Here is a 21,395-nt window from a genome sequence, read left to right as displayed (position 1 = left end):
GTTGGATTACAGTCATTTTCAAGTACCAGCAACGTCATTAACTATACACCTACAACACTTCTTATAAAATAGAATATAATTTTGAGAATTGAAGTACGTCAAGTTAGGCTTGGTAAGAATTAGACTAAAAGATTAACAAAGAGGAATTAATTATCAGTTTATGGATTTATCATAGCCCAAAAATTGGCCTAGTTTGGAGTGGCAGCCTACTGTTTAGGAAAAATTTTCTAGGCTGAAAGTTTCATGTAAGGCTATTCTCTGCTTAATAGAAAATTAGGTATAAGGTCAGGGCCCTCTAGAGGGAGAAGTAGTAGAGGTAGTTGCTTCAAAATAACTTCCTAGGATGTACTTTAGTCTGTAGATTCATCCCTGAAAATTTCATATTCCTAGCCTAAACCCTTTCCAAGATAGCAAGAAGTCAATTAGGCTAACTAGGATTTTACCAAAAAAACTATGGAATTCTGGAAGCTACTTTAAAACCTTAATCAAGCTCTCAACTAGGCCTATGTCATTTCTAAATGTAAGCTGATTCCACTTTGTTCCCCAGCCTAAATTAGGCCATTATGCAGTTTACCTTAAATTACCTTAAATCGCACTGGCCGGCGAATAAGGTTGGGTGAACATCCTGTAGATTCGCCGGTTGAGTGATGGAGGTGGAAGTGCGTTGTCTAGTTCCGTTGAGTAGATCCACTGGCCTCCCAGTGTAGTTTCCACTCCATCGCTGCCCAGTCTCGGTCAATTGCTTTTTTGAAGTTGTCAACAGTTTTGGACTGAACTGTTTCTTCACTAAGGGAATTCCACAGTGGAACAGCACGAGTTGAGAAGAAGTTGGAACGTTCTCTCCGTGAGCTTCTTTGTTGCTGGAGCTTCTTGGTGTGGCCCCGGGTGTGGCTAGAGAGCGACTTATTAAAAAGCCCTGGTGTGACACCATTCTCCAGCAGCTTGTGGGTCAGGATTGCATCTCCGCGTTTCCTCCTGTACGTCAGGGTTGGGAGCTTGAGTTTCTTGAGGCGTTCAGGGTACGAGAGGTTCTTACATTTGGTTGGTAGTTTTGTAGCCCTCCGCTGAACGCTCTCAAGGATCTTCTTGTCCATGACATAGTGGGGAACGGCAAGAGAGACTCCGTACTCAAGTTGCGGTCTGACCAGTCCTGTATATAGCTTCCTGATTGTCCTGGGAGATCTACTGGTGATATTACGTCTGATGAGACCAAGGGACCTGTTGCCTTTTGCAGCTAGGTATTTGCTGTGACTATGGAATTTCATTTTGTCATCAACAATGACCCCAAGGTCTCTTTCTTCGGTGACAGTTTCCAAAGTTATGAGCTTCCCAGTACGATCTGTCATTGTATATGTCATTCCTGGGTTCTTAGGGCCAAGATGTAGGACTTTGCACTTTTCAGCATTAAACTCGAGGGACCAGGAAGAGGACCAGTTGTTGAGGGTGTGCAGATCTGCCTGCAGAGCTGCGCACTGTTGGTTGTTTGCGACTGGGCCAAACAATTTCGAGTCGTCTGCAAACAGTTTAAGGTCATTTTGCACTGACTGGGCTGAGTCATTGATGAACATGTTGAAGAGGGTAGGTCCCAGTTTAGTTCCTTGCGGAACTCCGCTGAGCACTGGAGTTGGGTTTGACATGATTTGATTCCCCTCCTCATCATACATCATCACCCTCTGTATTCTATCCTTGAGAAACTGGATAATCCATTCCCTTACATCTTGGTGGAGTTGATAGAACTCTAGTTTCCTTTCCAGGTACGAGTGTACTACCTTCTCGAAAGCTTTGGCTTGGTCCAGCAAGAGTACGTCAACTGGAAGGCCTTCCTCAATCATCTTGGTGATTATGTCATATGATTGAATTAGGTTTGTCTCCACAGAGCAACCCTTCCTGAAACCATGTTGTCCATCGTATAACAGGCTGTTAGTTTCCAGATGTGCAACGATTGCATCATTTAAGACGCCTTCCATGACTTTTGATGGGACAGAAGTCAGGCTGATGGGTCTGTAATTCTGTGGTTTATCTTTCTGTCCTTTTTTGAAAACTGGCATGACATTTGCTGTTTTCCAGTCAGAGGGAATAGTTTTGGAAGCTATTGACATCTGGAATATTCTTGTCAGGGGTTCCGCTATTTCAGCTGCAGTCTCCTTCAGCAACCTAGGATGGATGCCATCGGGTCCCTTTGCCTTGGATGGGTCCAAAGTTTTTAGGCGCTTGTAAGTATCACAAGCTGTGAACTGGATCGGTGGCATAGGGTGTTTGATGTGGGTGGTTGGCATATCCGGTGGGGGGCATCCAGGGTCTTTAGAGAAATTTGACGAGAAGCATTGATTGAGGGTATCTGCCATTACCAATGGGTTGGTTATTTTGGTTCCATCGCTGGAGGTAAAATGATGGATCGACCTGCGGCTTGGGTTGTTTGAAGTGACATATCTCCAAAACTTTTTTGGATTGGTTTTTGCCTCTAGTGCTATCGACTCCTCATATCTTATGGTTGCTTTTCTGGTCGCATTTCTCAGTTTGTTCCTGGCCTTTTTGTACTGCTCTAGATGGGCTGCACTCTCACAATTTTTATACTTTTTCCAAGCTTTCTTTTTCTTATTAATGACTTTTTTTAGCTGTGGTGACATATACGGAAGGGTTCTGGGACGTTCTGAGAAGTAAGTTTTCGTATGCTTCAACTCAAGACTCAGTAGTATGTCCTTGAAAAGCTCCCAGGATGCTTCAGTGTCTTGTTGCAAGGAGTTTTCCCATTCAATCTCTTGTAGGTCCTGGCGTATTTTCTTGTAATCAACAAACGTTCGTTTGATTTTGTTGGTTGGTATCCGATTCAAGATTATTGCACTCAGGATACAAAGATGGTCGCTTGCTCCAAGGGGGGGGGTAAGTTTGCTGTTGACATAATTTTTTCGGGGTTGTTTGACAGAACGAGATCAAGGAGAGATGGAGTTTACTCAACAAATTTTGATGAAATCCAAGACTAAGAACAGTGGCTCACTGAAAAAGACATAACCAAAAGTGAGGCATTTTTAGAAAGGCCTAGTCAATTTTATGCTCCTTTTTTATTCTTTTGTTCAAATCTATGTCATGTCATCCCTAGACCCCTCATATAGAATAGGTTTGGGCTATGAGTAAAATTATAGCAGTTCATATAGGCCTAAATGGCTTACCAATAAAGTGAACATATCACTTGATGCCTTTTTTATGCTCTTTACAAATATAATAGTTGCTTCTATCTTCAATTCAAATTTAAGTACTTTTAAACCTAACCTTATTATAAATAATTATAGCACTGAGAAAATGTATTATTATTTTGTCAAAAACAGCATAGAGAAAATATAGTATTATTCTGTTGGAAATGACAGATAACTTGTACTTTAATTGAAAATTCATCATTTTTAAGAGCTAAAAAAGTGCTTAAATTTGAAATTGTAGCATAGTAGAAGCAATTATTATATTTGTAAAGAACAGAAAAAAAGGCATCAAGGGGTGTGTTTGCTTTATTGGTAAGTCAGTTGTATGAACTGTCATAATTTTTTGAAATTTTGTCATTTTTAAGAGCTAAGAAAGCACTTAAATCTCAATTTAAGGTAGAAGCAATTATTATATTTGTAGAGAGCATAAAACAAGGTATAAAATAGTATATCCACTTTATTGGAAAGCCAGTTATATGAACTGCTATAACTTTACCAGGCTATATAGAAAGCAACATAACACAATGAGATTTGCTGTTTTATGCTCTTTTCAACATTAATAATAGTTAGTTTTTACCTTCACAATATAAACTCTCTCAACAGATACATTGATATACTGGGATGAAACTATCTTACCTTCAAATGCACTCTGATTAGAACTTTTCAGTATTCAGAACTACTTAGGCTCTCAGGAGAGTTTTAGACATTTGTTTTTTTCTATGGTATCCTGAAAAGAGACTACAACAAACAAACTAGAGTCTCTCAGAGTAGATAAAAATTTACTGCTTGAAACTATTTCAAGTTAGTAACTAAGGGTAAAGAAGAAAAAGGCAATTTCATTCAGAGTACATTTAGAGGTTGGACAGTTTCATTTTAGTGCTATGATAAGATATTTTTTTTTTTAAATATCTATCACAAGCCATGAAGGGCTGAATTTGCATTTTGGGGTCTTAGAACCAAAAAAAAAATCATAAATAAAGTAAACAACTAAAACACTGGCAAATTAATACAAATATAACTATATCAGAATGGCAAAACCATTCATTAGTCAGAAATATTAAGCAGCAAGATATCAAAAAGGTAAAACTAAAAAAGGGTTGCATAAGATAGTTTATTACCTTAAATCACATTGTCCAGTAAAATCTGAATTAAGTCCTGTAGAATCACTGGTTAGTGATGACAATGGTTGAATGTCACAATGGCATCCCACTCAGTTCGCCACAGCTTTGATGACCATTCTCCATCAACAGCCCTTTTAAAGGCAGCAGTGCTGGGGGTAGTGACTGCTTTTTGTTGAAAGAATTCCACAAACTCACTATTCTGTAAGTGAAGAAAATATTGTGTAGTCTAGTGGCAGCTCTCTTCTGATACAGTTTCCAACTATGCCCCCTAGTTCTGCAGACTGGTCAAGTTGAAATAGCTTAATTAATAGAGAGTTGTAATTCAAGAGCTTATGCATCATGATAATATCACCCCTTTTATGTCTGAAGGCAAGGGTGGGGAGTAGCCTTTTGTAGCCTGTCTCTGAACTGTTTCTAACTTCTGCTGGTCACCTTTGTTAAGGGGGCTAGCAACACACAACCCAAAATCCAAATTAGGCATGACCAATGCCTTATACATTTTAGTAATCACCATAGGTGACCTGCTAGTGATTGTTCTTTTTATAATGCACAGGGTTTGGAGTGCTTTGGCTACAGCTGTCTTTGTGTGTATAGTGAATTTTAATTCTTTATTGACTATGACCCCCAAGTCTCTCTCCACTTCAGACAAGATAATAGTCTGTCTTGATCCATCCATTCCTAACATGATAAGGGCATTTCTCATTTTTCTTTCCAAAGTGGATAGTTCAACATTTATTTACATTGAATTCAAGCCTCCACAAAGTTGCCCAATGGGAAAGTACCCACAGGTCATTCTGCATACAGGCTCTCTTATCGGGTGTATTGACAGTTCCAATGAGTTTGGAGTCATCAGCATAAAGACTTATTTTATTTTTGACTGTGGTTGGTGCATCATTAATATAAATGTTGAATAAAGTTGGTCCCAAGATGGTTCTCTGGGGTACTCCACTTAATGCCTCCATCTCTTCTGAAAAGAATACCTGTCCATTTTTTTAAAATATTTTTGCCCTTTGCTTTCTCCTGGAAAGAAACTGGAACACCCACTCTATGATTTAATTATGTATTCCAATTGCAAATAACTTGGTCCTTAGTCAACAGTGACATACTTTATCAAAGGCTTTTGCAAAATCCAATAGAACTAAGTCAACAGGGATTGCTTGATCTAGATGCTCAGTAACATAATCATATGCATCAATCAAATTAGTTTCAACTGAGCATCCATGTCTAAAGCCATGCTGACTATCACAGAATAGCTCATTGGTGGTCAGGTGTTCAACAATGTGAGCAATTCCTTCTAAGATTTTACCAGCTACAGATGTAAGACTAATGGGTCAATAATTGGAAACATTGCAGCTACCCCCTTTGTGTACAGGTGTAACGTTTGCATCCTGCCAGTCTTGAGGAATCTGCTTAGTATCAAGAGAATTCTGAAGCATGTTCATAAGGGGAAGGGCTATTCTGCATGAGCTTATTTCAATACTTGTGGGTGAACTTCATCAGGGCCAATTGATTTATTAGAATTAAGCAGCTTTAGCTGCCTCTCCACATCAGAGGCAACCACAGTTATCTTTTGCATAGGTTCCTCAATAGAATATTCTGGTGCTTCTGGTAAGGGGGCATTGTCTGGAGGCGTGAACACTGACTTAAATTGTCTACTCAATTCAGCTGCTATATTATTTGGGGTACTAACTATATTGCCATTCACAAGTAGTTCTGTAATTGAGTGTCTCCCTGGATTCCGAGCTGAAGCATACTTCCAAAATCTCTTAGGATTAGATTTTGAATCCAATGCCAATCCCTCTTCATATTCTGTTGTAAGCTTTCTCGTGAGATACCTAACTTTATTCCAGGTTTGTTTAAATTTCTCATAATTTTCATGGGAGGGGTTACTTTTATATTTGCTCTAATACTTCTTCTTTTTCTGTACAGCTTGCTTGACATCACGAGTGATAAATGGTAGGGTTTTGGGTCTTCTTTTCCAGGAAATTACTGTATGTTTTTCTGTTGCTTTAATTAAAACCCTTTTCATTTCAAGCCAAGCCTCCTCCATATTCTTATCATCAATGAATGACCAATCCTGGTTTGCTAACTCATGTCTGACCTGGTTGTAATTTGTGTACACATGCTTAATCCAATTATCCTTCTGTGGGTACAACCTAAGCCTACAAGTAATTGCAACATGGTCACTCACTCCAAATGGTGGTTCCAAGTTGACACTAATGAGCATCTCATGGTCATTAATAAACAAAAGGTCTATTAGGGTTGGGTTCTGCCCACTTCTATACCTGGTCAGAAAATCAATTGCTTGGTATAGCGAATGTTCATGAAGGCAGTCCAGAAGAGGGCAATTTGAGTGTTCAACCTGTTCTGCAACAGTAAACCCATCAATCCAGTGTAATTCCAGTAAATTAAAATCTCCTACAATAAGGACATTCTCATAATATTGCTTCATGACATTATTAATAGAATATGCAATTGCTAGAAGGGAACTTGTCTGGATCTGGGACTGGGATCTGGACTTCTATAAAAACAGCCTATGACTACAGGGAGACTTTGCTGCAGATGTACATATGAATTTATGTACATCAAAAAGGCTTAAAAGAGAACATATAAAAAGAGGGGAGGCAAAAGAAACAAATGAACATAAAATCTTGGGTATCACCACTACCAACAAAACAGAAAAGGGAAAGCTAGCAGTTTATTTCATCAGTAATAAAGAGAAGAAAAGTTTTTTCATACATGGAGATAAAGTAATGGATGGGGATAAAATAGGAATGAGTTTAGAAACAGTATATGACAAGCAGGGTCTGGGTAGGGAGTGTCTTTTTGGGATTACAGAGGCCTATGCAAGTTATCACCTTCAAACCTGTCCACATATAACTGAGGCTCAAAAGATTAAATTCAACTAAACTCTGTTTAACTTCAACAACTCTCTAACAACTTCAACTCTGTTGGCCCTGATGGAATTCATCCCCAGACCTTGCAAGAGACTCATTTGGAGCTTGCCCCTCCCTTAACAAAACTGTTCCAAACGTCTCCAGATACCAAAGTATTTCCTCAAGATTGGTGAAATACAAATCTTACAACTGTCTAAAAGGGTGGAAGTAGGAATAATGTCTCCAAATACCACCCCATTGGTATTACCTTAATAGTTGGTAAAATTCTTGAAGGAATTGTGAATATTACAATTATAAAACATTTATTTGACAACAAACTGTCACATGATGCTTATGACTATATCAATAAGTGGCTAGATCTCAGTGCTCCAGTTGATATGATCTGTTTAGATTTTGCCAAAGCATTTGATAAAGTCTGTCATCACTGGCTGAAGAAAAACTAATAGCTATTGGTATCCATCTGGAGGCTGTAGAATGGGTGATGTAGTTCCTTTCAGGAAGAAAGCAGAGAGTCAAGTTATTTGGAGACAATGTGCAAGAACTCTCCCCTGAAGTTGACAGTGGTGTGCCTCAGTGAACATTCCCAGCTCTAACATTGCTCAAAATTTTCATTAATGATGCTCCAGAAGTTGTAAGGAATAAGATGAACCTTTATACTGAAGATTCAAAGCTTATTGGCTCTGCAGAGTTGTCCAAATTTTGATCAAACAGTTTGTGGTAATGAACCATTGAGCATATTTAGCAACCTGGCTCAATAGTAACCAAAACTCTAAAAAATGGGATTTTGAAACCAATAGTTACATAAAAAGAATTGCATTTTAATGCTGATTTTAAATATATAAGTTTTATCAAGATTTGTCTTACACATCAAAAGTTACAAGCCTGAGAAAATTTGCATCATTTTAGAACATAGGGGGGAAACCCTAACAGTCATACAATCTTAACAAAAATCACACCATCAGATTCAGCATATCAGAGAACCCTCTGGCTTTTGGGCTTTTCCTCCTTAATGCCCTGCTCTTTATACTAAAGTTTTTTACTGTTTTAAAAAGTAGAATTAAGAGAAAGAGTCAAACTTTAGCATAAAGAGTGGTGCATTGAGGAGGAAAGGCCCCTTTCATATACAGGGTAATTTCTGTTTGTTTTAAGTTTTGATGGTGCTCCTTACTTTCAGTTAAATAAAACTTGTTTTTTTATATATTTAATTTCACAATGGGCCCATGAGTAGAAACTTGAATTTAACATTTGGAAGTGTAAGCCAATGCACTTTGGGAAAAAGAACATAAGGGGGCAGTACCATATGATAGAAGGGGATGGTTCTAGGCAATTGATTGTCTCTTTGACAGAGGAGAGAGATTTGAGAATTGTTGTTGATGAGGAACTAGGATTGGAAAAGCATGCTCAAACAGCAGTTGCCAAAACATCCCAGACCTCTGATATAATCAAGCATACAATATGTAGCAGGTCATCCAAAGTTATGACCAAACTACAGGGGTCATGTGTAACCATTGCTATGAATTTGTGATGTGTGTTACAACCCCCTGAACAAGGTTGATAAGCAAAAAATACAATTTGTCCCCTAACACTTGTGTGCAGGGATCAAAGAGGGGATGTCATAATGACTTATAATCTCTTGGATGTTGACTCCTCCTGTCAAAATCTATTTCAGTTTTTTGAATGCTCCAGGACAAGGGGGCATAGTAAGAAGTTGTCCTGGAAGAGGGCAGATACCAAAGTCTGCAACCACTACTGCTCCAATTGAATGATTACCTATTAGAACAATCTTCCTGATACTGCTGTAATTGGTCCCTCTTTTGACACCTTTAAGATTACTGTCAACAAGAGTTGATACATCAAGCCATGCAAGGCAGAGTGGGATGCTATTGAGTCCATGGTTCCTAATCATCACTAACCAGCAACTCTACAGGATTCTCTTTTCCTTATTTTACTCTATACTGTGATTTAAGGTAACGTGCAATACCTTTATTTAGTGAAAGCTCAATCCTTGATTAAGGTAATTACCATATTGCTATCCTTGATTAAGGATTGCAATATTGTTAATTGCCATCCATTAACCATAGAGAGTATTTTTGAAATGCTGTTGTTTTGGTAAAGAAGGCCATGTATAGACAGTTTTAACCATTCTATTTATCAGAAAAGCAGCCAGAAAAAATGGCTTGGTTTATAGAATACTGTCAAGATAGTGCTGGATAGACTGGTAAGTGCTGGAAATTTGCGACTGCTTAGGTCACAAAAATACATCACAACTACTGCCTGAGCTTGGCAGTGTATGGTTGACTTATGGTCCATTACATTACTAAAATTGCAAAATTTCTGATAAATTTGTGTTGTAATGCTAAGGTCTGATAACAAAAAAAAGAATATACAATTTTGATTCCCCCTTTGACAATCTGTACAAGGTATAACCTTATAGTTACTGCAATTGCAATTATGTCCATGTCTTTTCCACCTTCCCAATCTTAGGATAACAGGATGTACCATAAACTATGCCAGTCTTGTAGGTTTATATCTTTTTGCACTTATTTTGAATCAACATGTGGTTCATAGGACAAAATAAAGCCAAAAAAGAGGTAGACATATGTAAATAGCTAAGACCAATAGCCATCCCCATTGTAATTGGAACAGCAGTGGTCATTATATATGGAATTTAGTTAATATGGAATTGAATGGTGTATTTCTTTTTTGTCTATCTGATATCTGTGTTCCAATATAAATTTACTCAGTAATCACCCTACAAACACTTTGAATAAATTAAACTGCTATTTCAATTTTACAATAGGCTAGGCCTACATGACAAATGATTATGCACCCACTTTGGACTACAGGCTATTATGGTAAGTTATGAAACAGTCCAAATGTAGTGGGATCATTTTTACCAATGCTGATGTAAAACCAATTTTAGTTTCCATCAAAAGGAGCATCATTATTATTTTACTTATTGAAGAACAGGGACTGCAAAATAGGGAGATTCTAACAACAAATTGTAGGCTGTAGTAAAATAAATGTACAAAAGTTTAATGAATAAAAGTGAGATTAAGATAAAGAAAATAAGATAAACTTTGAGTCTTCTGTGACTTTTCAATTTTTTTCCTTTTTGGCAAGAAAATTGCATCAAATTTGTCCTGCTTGTCTTTTTCTATAGCATGAGGTGGTCAATTCAATGTCTCCTAAGTGATTCTAATTTGCTTTGAAAATATTCTTCTTGTTAGATGTACAATCAGCTTTTCTAAGCTGAACTTTAGCTTTCGAAGTTATCCAAGTTATCAGCTTTTGTAAATGTTAGTCAAATAACTTTAGCTAAAATTTAATGCTCTATAAACTAATGACAACCCATATCATCTGTCTTTTGCTAGAGACATGGCATGCTGGGTGATATTGAACATACCCTTGCAAGTGTGTAAAAATTTCAAATTTAAATTATTCATACTTTGATAAAAAATGTTTTTATTCATTTGTGCTTTCAATTTTGTTGTATAAGCTGTTAGCCACATTCCTTCCATTGTGTAGGATGATACATAGTTATCTCTATCCGAGGTACTCTTGGAAATGAGTTGTCTTACACTGCATTTGATAACACTCAGTATTTTTATTGCAAGTCATTTCTTCTGAAATGGAAAGCCTTGCAGTTTTCAACATTAAACTCAAACCTTCATGTATTGGCCCTTTTATAAAAGTTGTCTAGATCTGACATTATTGAGGCTAGACCCTTCTGTGTGTTGACAGGACCAGTAATGTTTCTTGGAATATTGTTAATGTAGACATTAAAAAGTGTAGGTCCCAAAACTATTCCTTGAGGGATCCCACTTAAAACCTCTGCTATTTTGGAGTATAAAGCTGTATTGCCTTCACTAAAAAAAAAAATTTGATCCACTGCCTTCTTCCCTTTAAGAAAGACATCCAGTCCTCCACACCCTCTTCAATACCACTGATCTTAGTTTCAGCTGAAGCCTTTGATGACACACTTTGTTAAAGACTTTAGCAAAGTCTAGCAGATCCATATTAACTGGGTCACTCAGATTTGTTTCAACTGATGTACCCAGTTGGAATCCATGTTGGTGTTTTGGTAGAAGGTTATTTGTGGCCAAGTGTTTGTGAATGGCAGCATTTACCATACATTCTAGGGTTTTCCCTACAGTACAGATAAAATTTATTAGCCAATAATTGGGAACCTTGGTGCTGTCACCTCCTTTTTGTGTGGGCAAAATATGTACAACTTTCCAGTCCAATGATGTGACTTGCATCATAAGAATTTGGAAGAGCCTTGAGAATGCCAGTACTAATTGATTGTTAGCTTCCTTTAAGAGTTGTGGATAAATCCCATCTGACCCAACAGAGTTATTTGGATTGAGCTGTTAAAGCCGAGATTTAAGCTAGCCTTGTCCACTATTATTGGAAAAGTTCGAGTGTGATTAGGGAGTGTGGTGGGGTCAGGATGGGGACAGCATCTACAGGTGTGAATAATCATGTAAACTGGTTATTCAAGGCATCAGCAATTTATTGGGGGTGATTTTAATGGATTTCATTGCAAACCAGCTCAGTAACCATGTGTCTACTAAGCTTATGTGCAGAGGTTTATTTCCAGAACTTCCTGGGACTGGTTTTTGAGGTTGCCACAATGGCCCCCTTGTAATTCTCTGTCAATTTTCTAGACATTCCCTGAACTCTTTTCCTTATAGCTTTGAACTTAATTAGGTAGTCAGCCCAATGCAGGCTCTGGTTTATGAGCTTCAATAATTTCTTCTTCTTGTTCCTGACAATTTTGAATTCTTTGGAAATAAAGCGGAGAGTTTTTGGTTTGTCTCTCCACATGATAATTGTTTTTATATCCACAGTGTCCAGCAACATATTTTTCATTTTCTTCCACGTGCCTTCCACCTCCATAAATGTGAGGAATGACACTGACTGAGTTCATGCCTGATCTTGCTGTAAATTTGTTCACATGTTCAGTTAGGTTTGATGTCTGTGGGTACAATAAAAATCAGTATTTTATTGCAATCTGGTCACTATTCCCAAATGACGGTTGTGATTTTATATTAATGAGTGACTGAGGATTATTTCTCAAAACATGGTCAAGGAGTGAAGAATTTTGTCCTTCTCAAAATCTTGTTGGAAATGTCACTGCCTGGAATAGTGTGTGTTCCTTTAAACAGTCCAGAAAAGACTGCATTATTTAGAGCTTGTGTGGCCATATCCATCAGTCCACTCAATCCCAGGTAGGTTAAAGTTGCCAAGTATGAATAAACTCATGTTTTTGGGTAACACTATCAATAGAGTGATGAATAGCCAAGAGTGAGTCCTTCAAATTTGTCTAAGTAGGACTCATGTAAAAGCAACTGAGTGTAATGGGACCCCCAGGTAGGTTAAAAGATATCCAAATTTGTTCTGCTCTTGGCTCATGATCTAATTTAATATTAATTATGCCTTCCTAAATCTCATCTTTCACACATATGGCTATTGATCTACTGCTATCCATAGAAAATTTCGTTATCAATCTGTGTTTCAATTTTAATCATGGGTAGGGAGGCTTGCTTTGGTTTGATTTCACAAGAAGCATAAATATATCCCTCATTTGCATAGAAAAATCCGATCTCCTGAAATATTGCAGTTAAGCTGTCAGCATTAATAAAACTAAAAGTCCAGTAATGTTCTTGCAATGGTTATTGCCAGTATCAACACTATCAAACAAAAGAAGATAACAAAGGAATTTGAGAAGACATTGAATAACACAGCAGTACAATCATTGTAAATTATTTGTGAATAATCCAACAGCTATCTTCAGCGAAATACAATATAAACAAATAAAAACAAAACAAAACTTACTCAAAAGATCACATCAATAAAACAATTTTACAATCATAAAATAATTTATTTAAGGAGTATAGGGTTGTCATTTAACTTATTCTGGTTGAAATTTAGTGAAACTGAAGATATCCTAAAGTGATCTAATTAATTGAGATGAATTCTTGTCCTTGTAAAATTCTGGCTGCTACCTGCTCGTTATAAAACATTGTTTCTGCCAAGTTATGGACTGCACATCTTGCAAAAGCCAAATCAGGATTAGTCTGGTTTTTTATTTTTTTTTTTAGTAACTCCATCAATATTTAGTTGGCAAAGATAGGAGTTATTTAGATGGTCTTACACTTCACTCCACAACTTTATTCTCTCAATTTCAGACTATGGCTTTTAACCTGGTGCTATAAATGTTCTATGCAAGGTTCACCAGCCAGATGCGGTGTTCAGTTTTATCCTGATCACCAAATGTACTGCAAAAATTTCAAAGATAAGCTCTTTGTAAAGTCACTAACACTTTTTCTGACTCCTTGTAACACTTGGCCTCTGCTTTTGTAGCAAAACATATGAGAATGATTCACACTTCTTGAACTCATTTTTGCTTTATTCAACAACACATATTCTAGAAAGGTAATTGGCTCTTCTAACTATTAATTTTGTGTTGAATTGATTGCTTAAACACAACCTTTTAATATGTTTTATATTCAACATTATAATGCTTTAAAAAACAAATATTTGAATTCAAAAATTAAATGAGCCTGATGTTAATTTAATGATAAAACATGTATGATCAAATATGATGATATATATTTTCTTAAAAAATTAAAATTTCAAACATTCACCTTTGCATATTTCAAATTTGAAATAAACATGGTAGATACATGGATATAGACACAAATTAATTTTATAGTCAGTACCTCAAATATAGCAGTAGTTCCAAAATCAGTGGCACCTAAAACATTCTATTCTTGCTGGCTACCAGTTATGTGATCCTAATTCTAATAAGACATAATATTTCCACTCTTTAGCTTAGTGAATATAGCCTACCTATTAAACAGTACTCTTGAGTGGGTTATTCATATGTAGCTTGGTACACACACAAGACACAGTATATCATAGTTGAATGCTGTTTTTTTTTAGGTGTACCAAATTTTCAGATCAAAATGGCTATTTCAATTTTTAGGTACATAATATATCAGTTAATATAATATACTGGTATAATGTACCTAATATATACTACCCAACCAGTATATTAGGTAATCTTTTGATACTATAAATGGACACTGGGATATTAGCAGTTGCCATTGAATCAGCCCTTACCTAACTTTCTAGAATATTCCGTTGTGCTCTATCAGGCTAAGAAACAAAAAAAGGGAGTGCACTTTAATAAATATTGAATGTCTTATTCAGAACAATTACAATGGTTAAGCAGATTATGGAACTAGCCTTCCAAAGTTGAACTTTTTGTGTGTATTTTTTCAACTAAGGTTAGTACAGCTTTTAGCAACTCACAGTTGAATGGGAGAATTCCCCCATTCCTGGCAAAACTTTTTGAAATTTTTCGCATTCTCAGTCTTAACAGGTTTCCACAGAGAAAGATAGAGGTCTGGGAATTACACCACATACTAGAAAGTTTGGGCCTGACATATTTAAGGAATGTAGTTTGACCATCTTTTTTGCCGGTCCTCACCTTCTACACCCTGCATTGGATGTAAAGAGAGACAAGGGTATTTTTTTTATAGTACTTGCTTTTGTTTTTTTGTTTATTTTTTGTTATATTGTTTTTTAGTAATTTGCAAGTTGAGATCTTGTCCTATGAAATCATCTTTAATGATTTAAGTTCTGCAGTTTTTAGTCTCTTCTTGTAGGTTTTATTTACCACTTTTGTTCCAGTTTAGGCTTACACCCTTCAATGAGAGCCCATTTTTGGAAGACGTGCACAGTGGGCAGCCTGCTCAGGAGTGCAAGCAATATCAGTATCACTGAACAATGTTGTTAAGTATTTTTATTTTTTTTTAGGATTGGCAGAAAAGGACAGAATCATCACTATGTCAGGATTCAATACTAATCAGCTAATTAGCAAAGGAGAGGATATTGCAGATGAGGTAATCATTTTTGTTCCTTTTATGGTTGTTTTTTTGTGCCATTAAGTCTTAAATGACCTTAATGCATATCCCTACTGAGATATCCAGTTTGGATATACAGATGAAAGCTTATTAATAGTCTTTGCATAGGAGATCCTGCCATACCTGTTGCTAACCTTATAGAAAAGCAAAACCAAAAGATTTCAAACTGTCCTTGGAACCAAATCCTTCCATGTTAGTTATACTGCTTTACTGTCATAGTTGTATAGTGCTCATTTGCTTTTTGCCCAGTGGTTGGTCATTTTCTTTTTGGATGAAGAGGGATTTTTAATCGATAATAATAGTAGCATGTGCACATGGTACTTTTAGGTATGTGTGTCAGATAAGTGGGGCATGAGCAAGCCCAAATGTATTGGATATTTTGACTGGAAAACTATTCTTGAAAAACCTATTTCTTGAACCTGAAAAAAGACAAATGAATGTGCATTGTCAGTTTAGTATACATATTCTGATATTTACTCCTTAAATAAGTTTTAAACTTAAATAAGTTTAAATAATAAACTTTTTCAGTAAAGTGCAAATTATGTTCTGGCCTTGGGAAGGCATAGGAGTCTTGAGCCCTACTTATGTTGATTTGTGTTTGACATTTTATTTTTGCTCATTTTTGGTTTAATAGGGCTCTTTACTTTTCTTTGAAAAACTTATTTTGTGGAAAAAGTTTTTTTTAAATTAATTTCCGTTCATTTAATATTCACAATGTCTTTCCGGGGAAAAAGAAAATAATAGTTTGAATCTTTTCAGTGTTTCTGTAAGAATTTATAGTTTGGCATGATTTGTAGGCTGGAGAAAATTCTTCAACGATTTATATATATAACGATATATAAGAATTTATAGTTTGGCATGATATTTGTAGGCTTGAGAAAATTCTTCAACGATTTTAGCAACATTCACCCTTTTAAAAATCAGGACCCAATAGTTGTGTTTAATTTAGTTATATACCTCATCTAGTTGACCTGAAAAATAAAACTTTATACCATTTATAAAAGAATCTATCAATGCTCTTTGATAGCTTGGATACGCTTACACTATTTTAATTTAGTTAAATTTTAAGAGCAGGAGTAGCAGCAGCAGTAGCCCCAAAAGTTTGAACATAATACCCTCTTGGGATACTGCTGAGATGTCTTTTGGCAATCAGCATATTCACAGTGCTTTTGATTTAATCTTAAGGCAACATTTAGTTTTTAAACATAATGGGCAAATTGCATAACTGTGGGGGTTGACCTAAGTAATAGTCCCAGAGCTGCAGTTACAAGACCGTTCAGTTATGCTGAGCAAAATGACTATCTTAAAATTTTGGTTGGAAGTGTTTAGACAACTATGAGCTAAAGAAGAGGGCCGATTACCCTCTTCTAAAAGGGTAAAAAGGGTACTAGAACTTTGAATTTCCAATCAAATTAGCTCCTTTAAAATATCAATGATATTACTAGCTATGAAAGAGCAGCACTGCCTATCATATTACTTATATGCATTTTTAATACTTGCATGCGTATAGTTTTTTCGTTTAATTGAGACCCTCCCCCCCCTAAACATTTCAACTTAATGCTCTTAGTGTTATTAGTTACAGTAGCCGTAGAAATAGTATCAAAAATACATGCATAATATCCTCTTGCTAGCTCAAACTATGTTACAATTTACTCTGAAAAGTCTAACTTGCTAATCTAAGCCATTTTTGTAATATTGCTTTGCCACCCTGTTGACAATCTTCATGATCTTAATTCGTTTTTATGTAGTTCAGCATCCGCCTAAATATTCCTTGAAAGCTTCACCTTAACACCCTTAGCCTGTGCAGTAGCATAGTTGTAGTTCTAGCATTAGTAGCAGTATGCACATAGCCATTTTTTTTAAAATCCCCTTCAAAACATACAATGAAACTTTTAACTTAAAATACCATCAAATGGTCCCGAATTCAGTTTCAATGTAGTTACAATATTGCCCAAAATTTTCGCCTTAATACTCTTAGGTTAATTAGTAGTAGTAGTTGCACCGGTAGTTGTAGTAGTAGCAGTAGGAGTAGAGTTAATAGTGGTAGTGTTAGCTTTAGCAGCAGTAGTAGTAGTAGAAGCAGTAGTATTATGATGAAAATATTGTCTTTTGGTTAGTTCAATATCTCCCACAATAAGCGTTGCAAGTTTTGGTTTTTCACACACGAAACTGTTCCTAAGATATTGCTGATATGCCCCTTTGACAACCTGCATACGGATAACAGGCTGTCGTTTTTACAATAGAAATTTTCAGAAATTTTATCTGAAAATTTCACTTCATACCCTTAGGCAGAGTTGTAATAGTAGTCACAGCAGTTGTATAATTTCTTAATTCAACACAATTAGCCATTGCTATGACATTGTCGATTTGCTCTTTTGATAACCAATTAAGTATAAATCAATCAAGTATATTGATATACTTCTTGAAATTCTCATCTTAATGCCCTGAACCTTACAAGTAGTTGCAATAGATGCAATAATTGGAGCAATAGTAATAGTAGTAGTAGAACTATTAAATGGTGCAGCAGTAGTAGTATTATTACTAGTGTGCACGTATTGCCTTTTGTTCCCATGATCTTCCGCTTTAAGTATTCTCTGAGAGTTCCAACTTAATATGCAAGTCAATTCTTCAGATACGCTATTTTGACATTCTAAATGCACACAGTGTCGTTTGTTAGTTCAAATGTGCCATCAATATTCGTGCCATCAATATTTCCTTCATGGACGTAGCCTTAATAGTATTATATGACTTTAGTTTCTTTGGTAGTAGAAATAGTTGCTGTATTAGTGTTGTATTAGTAGTAGTAGAAGCAGTATTAATAGCGGTAGCAGAATATGCATATTGCCTTTTGGTCAGTTGAAAATCGTTTTCATGATTCATTGGAAGATTCACCTTGACACGTTAAGCCGTTCCAAAAATATTGTTGATGTGCGCTTTTGACACCCTTTTCATCTTAATACTCTAAGCCTTACAAGTTTTTGCAATTGAAGTAATAGTTGGAGTAGTTAAGTAGCAATAGTAAGATAAGCAAAAATAGCATTGGCACTAGCGTTAGTAGTGACATGCATATATTGCCTTTTCGTCAATTGATCTTCCCCTTTAAGTATTCTCCGAAATTTTCAAATTAATATCAAGATCAATTCTTGAGATACGCCCTTTTGACAATCTGCATGCGTTTAGTGTGTTTTGATTTAGATCTAGTTCCCCCTCAATTTTCTGTCAACGGTTCACCTTTACACATGTAGCAATAATTGTGCTGGTATCATAGTAGTAGTGGTAGTAGTAGTAGAAAAAGTAGTAGCAGTAATAGTGTATAATTATTAATAGTAACAGTAGTAGCAGCAGTATTAATTGAAGTAGTAGCAGGTACATTTTACCTTTTGGTCAACTGAACGTCCCAATCATGATGCCCCTGAAGTTTCCTCTTTTAATAAGACAAGCCATTCCGAAAATTTTGCTGATATGTCTGTATTAGCAATCTGTATTGTCATAGTATGTTTTGATTTAATTCAACTTTCCCCTCGACGTTTCTTCAGATATTTTTTCAATATCCTTAGCCTTGGTAGTACTCGCTACAGAAGCAGTAGTTGTAGTGATGGTAGTGGTAGTAGTAAAAGTACTTGTGGTAGCAGTAGAAGTAGTAGTAGTGTGCAGGTATTGCCTTTTTGGTCAATCGATCATCTCCCTTATCATTTCCTGAAAGTTCCATATTAATATACTCAGTAATCCCTGAGTAACACCCTTTTGACAACCCATATACACATAACACGTTTTGATTTAGTACAACACTCCCCGCAACATTCCCTGAAAGACTCATCTTAATGCCTTCTTATTTTGGGAAAGTAGAAGTCGAACACGCATGCCTTTATATACACTCCATAAAAACCTTATATGCCCCAGGGCATCGAACATGCATGCCTTTACATACACTCCATAAAAACCTTATATTCCCCCAGGGGGTAACTTAAAGCCCTTGTCCCAGGACTCTGCGGGGTTGTGCCAAACCTGGAGGGATTTTTATATGCTTTTAAGACTATTTTAAATAAAATTGTCATTGCATAATTTCAATCAGATGCTTTTGGTGAAAAGAAGGGTAATTTGGGGTACGGGCTAGTTGACCTTCATCACTATTGACTCTTAAAAGGGAACTAGAACTTCCAATTTCAACCAAATGAGCCACCTCTAAAGTCTATACAATCATCCCTTCCATAAGAGCCTTAAATGCCCCAGGGGCATAACTTAAAACCCTTGCCCTCAGGTTCTGGTGATTTGTATCAACCCCAAAAGCCTTGTTATATGATTTTTGGACTATTTCGAATAAAAGGACTGTCAAAATTTCTGTTGGATGTGTCTTGGGAAAATACAGCGTGTTTGTGTATGTCTGGGAAGGAGGGGTAGCTGCGTTCTGATCAATTTGACTCTTAAAAAAGGGCACTGGAACTTCTGATTACCAATTCAATGAGTTCCTTCCAAAGCATATACGACATTTTATACCCCAGGGCATAACTTACAACCCTTGTCCTGAAAATTGTAGGAGCGAGGGGAGGGTAGTCTTCCTTTCTGACATAATTTTCGGGCCCTTTAATTACGATAAGCAAAATTGTTATCTCCAAATTTTGATAGGAGCTGTTAAGGGAAATTACGAGCGTGGAGGGGGGATGGGGTTGGTTGCCCTCAAATCACTTTGACTCTTAAAAAGGACACTATAACTTCCAATTTCAAATCAAATGAGCCCTGTCTGAAGTTCATACGACCACCCATTCCATAAAAACCTTATATGCCCCCAGGGCGTTACTTGCAATCCTATATCCAGGACACTGAGGGGTTGTGTCAACCCTAGAGGCGTTGTTATATTTTCTTTTGGCTATTTTGAGCAAAATCACTATCTTACAATTTTAATCAGATTCGTTTGGTGAAGAGGGGTAGTCGGGGGGAGGGATCTTGCTGCCCTCCATCACTTTTGATTCTTCAAAGGGAATTGGAACTTCCAATTTTCAACCAAATGAGCCTCCTCTAAAGTTCATACAACCATCCCTTCCATAAAAATTTTAAATGCCCCCAGGACATAATTTACAACCCCCTGTCCCCAGGATCTGGGGGTTTGTTTCAACTACAAGAGCCTTGTTATATGATTTTTGGACTATTTTGAATAAAATGGCTATCTCAAGATTTCTATTTGATGTGTTTTGGGACAATACGACGTGTGTTTGTGGGAGGAGGGGGTAGGTGTCCTCCTTACCTCTTAAAAAATCTTATCTTAACTCTTAACTTTGACTCTTAAAAAGGGCATTAGAACTTCTTTTTAGCAATTTCTTGAGCCTCGCCGGAGTTTATACGACCACGCTTTCTATAAAAAAAAAACTTAAAACCCTCCAGGGCATAACTTACAACACTTGCCCTGAGGGCTGGGAGGGTGTCATCCTCAAAGATATAATTTTCGGATCTTTCAACTACGTTGAACAAAATGGCTATCTCAAAACTTTGATTGGAAGTGTTTGGGGAAATGATGGGGGGCATTTGCCCTCCGATCACTTTCGACCAATAAAAAGGGCACTAGTCCTCTCACTTTCCAATCGAATGAACCTTTTTTGAAGTTTCTACGACAGCGCTTTCTATAAAAAACCTTTTACCCCCCAAGGGCATAACTTACAACTCTTCCCCTGAGGGCTGTGGGGGGGGTGTCATCCTCAAAAACATAATTTCCGGACTTTTAAAGTACGCAGAACAAAATGGGCTTATCAAAATTTTTATCGGAATTGTTGGGGGAAATGATGGCCGTGGGGGGGGGGGCATTTGCCGTCAAATTGCTTTGGTCTACTAAAAAGTACAGTGACCCTCTTTAATTTCCAATTGAATGAGCCCTCTTTGAAGTTTCTACGACAACGCTCTATATAGAAACATTATATGCCCCCAGGGCATAACTTACAACCCCTGTCCTGAGGGCTTTGGGGGGTGGGGCGGGGTGTCATCTTCAAAGAAATGATTTCCAGTCTTTTCAACAACGTTGAACAAAAAGGCTCTCTCAAAATTTGATTGGAAGTATTTGGGGCATTTGTCCTCCGATCACTTTCGATCAATAAAAAGGGCACTGGTCCTCTCATTTTCCAATCGAATGAGCCTTTTTTGAAGTTTTTACGACAGCGCTTTCTACAAAAACTTTATACGCCCAAAGGGCATAACTTACAACACTTGCCCTAAGGGCTATGGGCTATGTCATCCTCAAAGACATGCCCTGGTCCAAACAATCCC

The 21,395-nt window shown here is 36.8% G+C and overlaps 1 protein-coding gene across 8 annotated transcripts in view; it reads left to right on the top strand.

Annotated features, from left to right (window-relative positions):
- The window catches only part of LOC136040819 (surfeit locus protein 4 homolog), a 40,098-nt gene continuing 18,703 nt past the window's right edge, over nt 1-21,395 (top strand). For 6 of the 8 annotated variants that reach the window (XR_010620890.1, XR_010620889.1, XR_010620893.1 and 3 more), the window contains exons 1-2: nt 1-112; nt 15,040-15,125. Coding sequence is in view for 3 of the 8 variants with exons in the window: in XM_065725152.1 (XP_065581224.1) it covers nt 15,069-15,125 (57 nt within the window). In the remaining 5 variants the exon portion in view is untranslated. Of the gene's footprint in view, nt 113-13,403; nt 13,651-15,039; nt 15,126-21,395 lie in introns of those variants that run through there. The other 2 variants (XM_065725153.1, XM_065725154.1) reach the window with 2 other exon arrangements.

Source organism: Artemia franciscana, chromosome 21, assembly GCF_032884065.1.
Source record: "Artemia franciscana chromosome 21, ASM3288406v1, whole genome shotgun sequence".
In the NCBI taxonomy this organism is placed as follows: Eukaryota; Metazoa; Arthropoda; class Branchiopoda; order Anostraca; family Artemiidae; genus Artemia; species Artemia franciscana.
The sequence above is the reverse complement of the archived record's forward strand: the minus strand, read 5'-3'. Positions and strand labels throughout refer to the sequence as shown.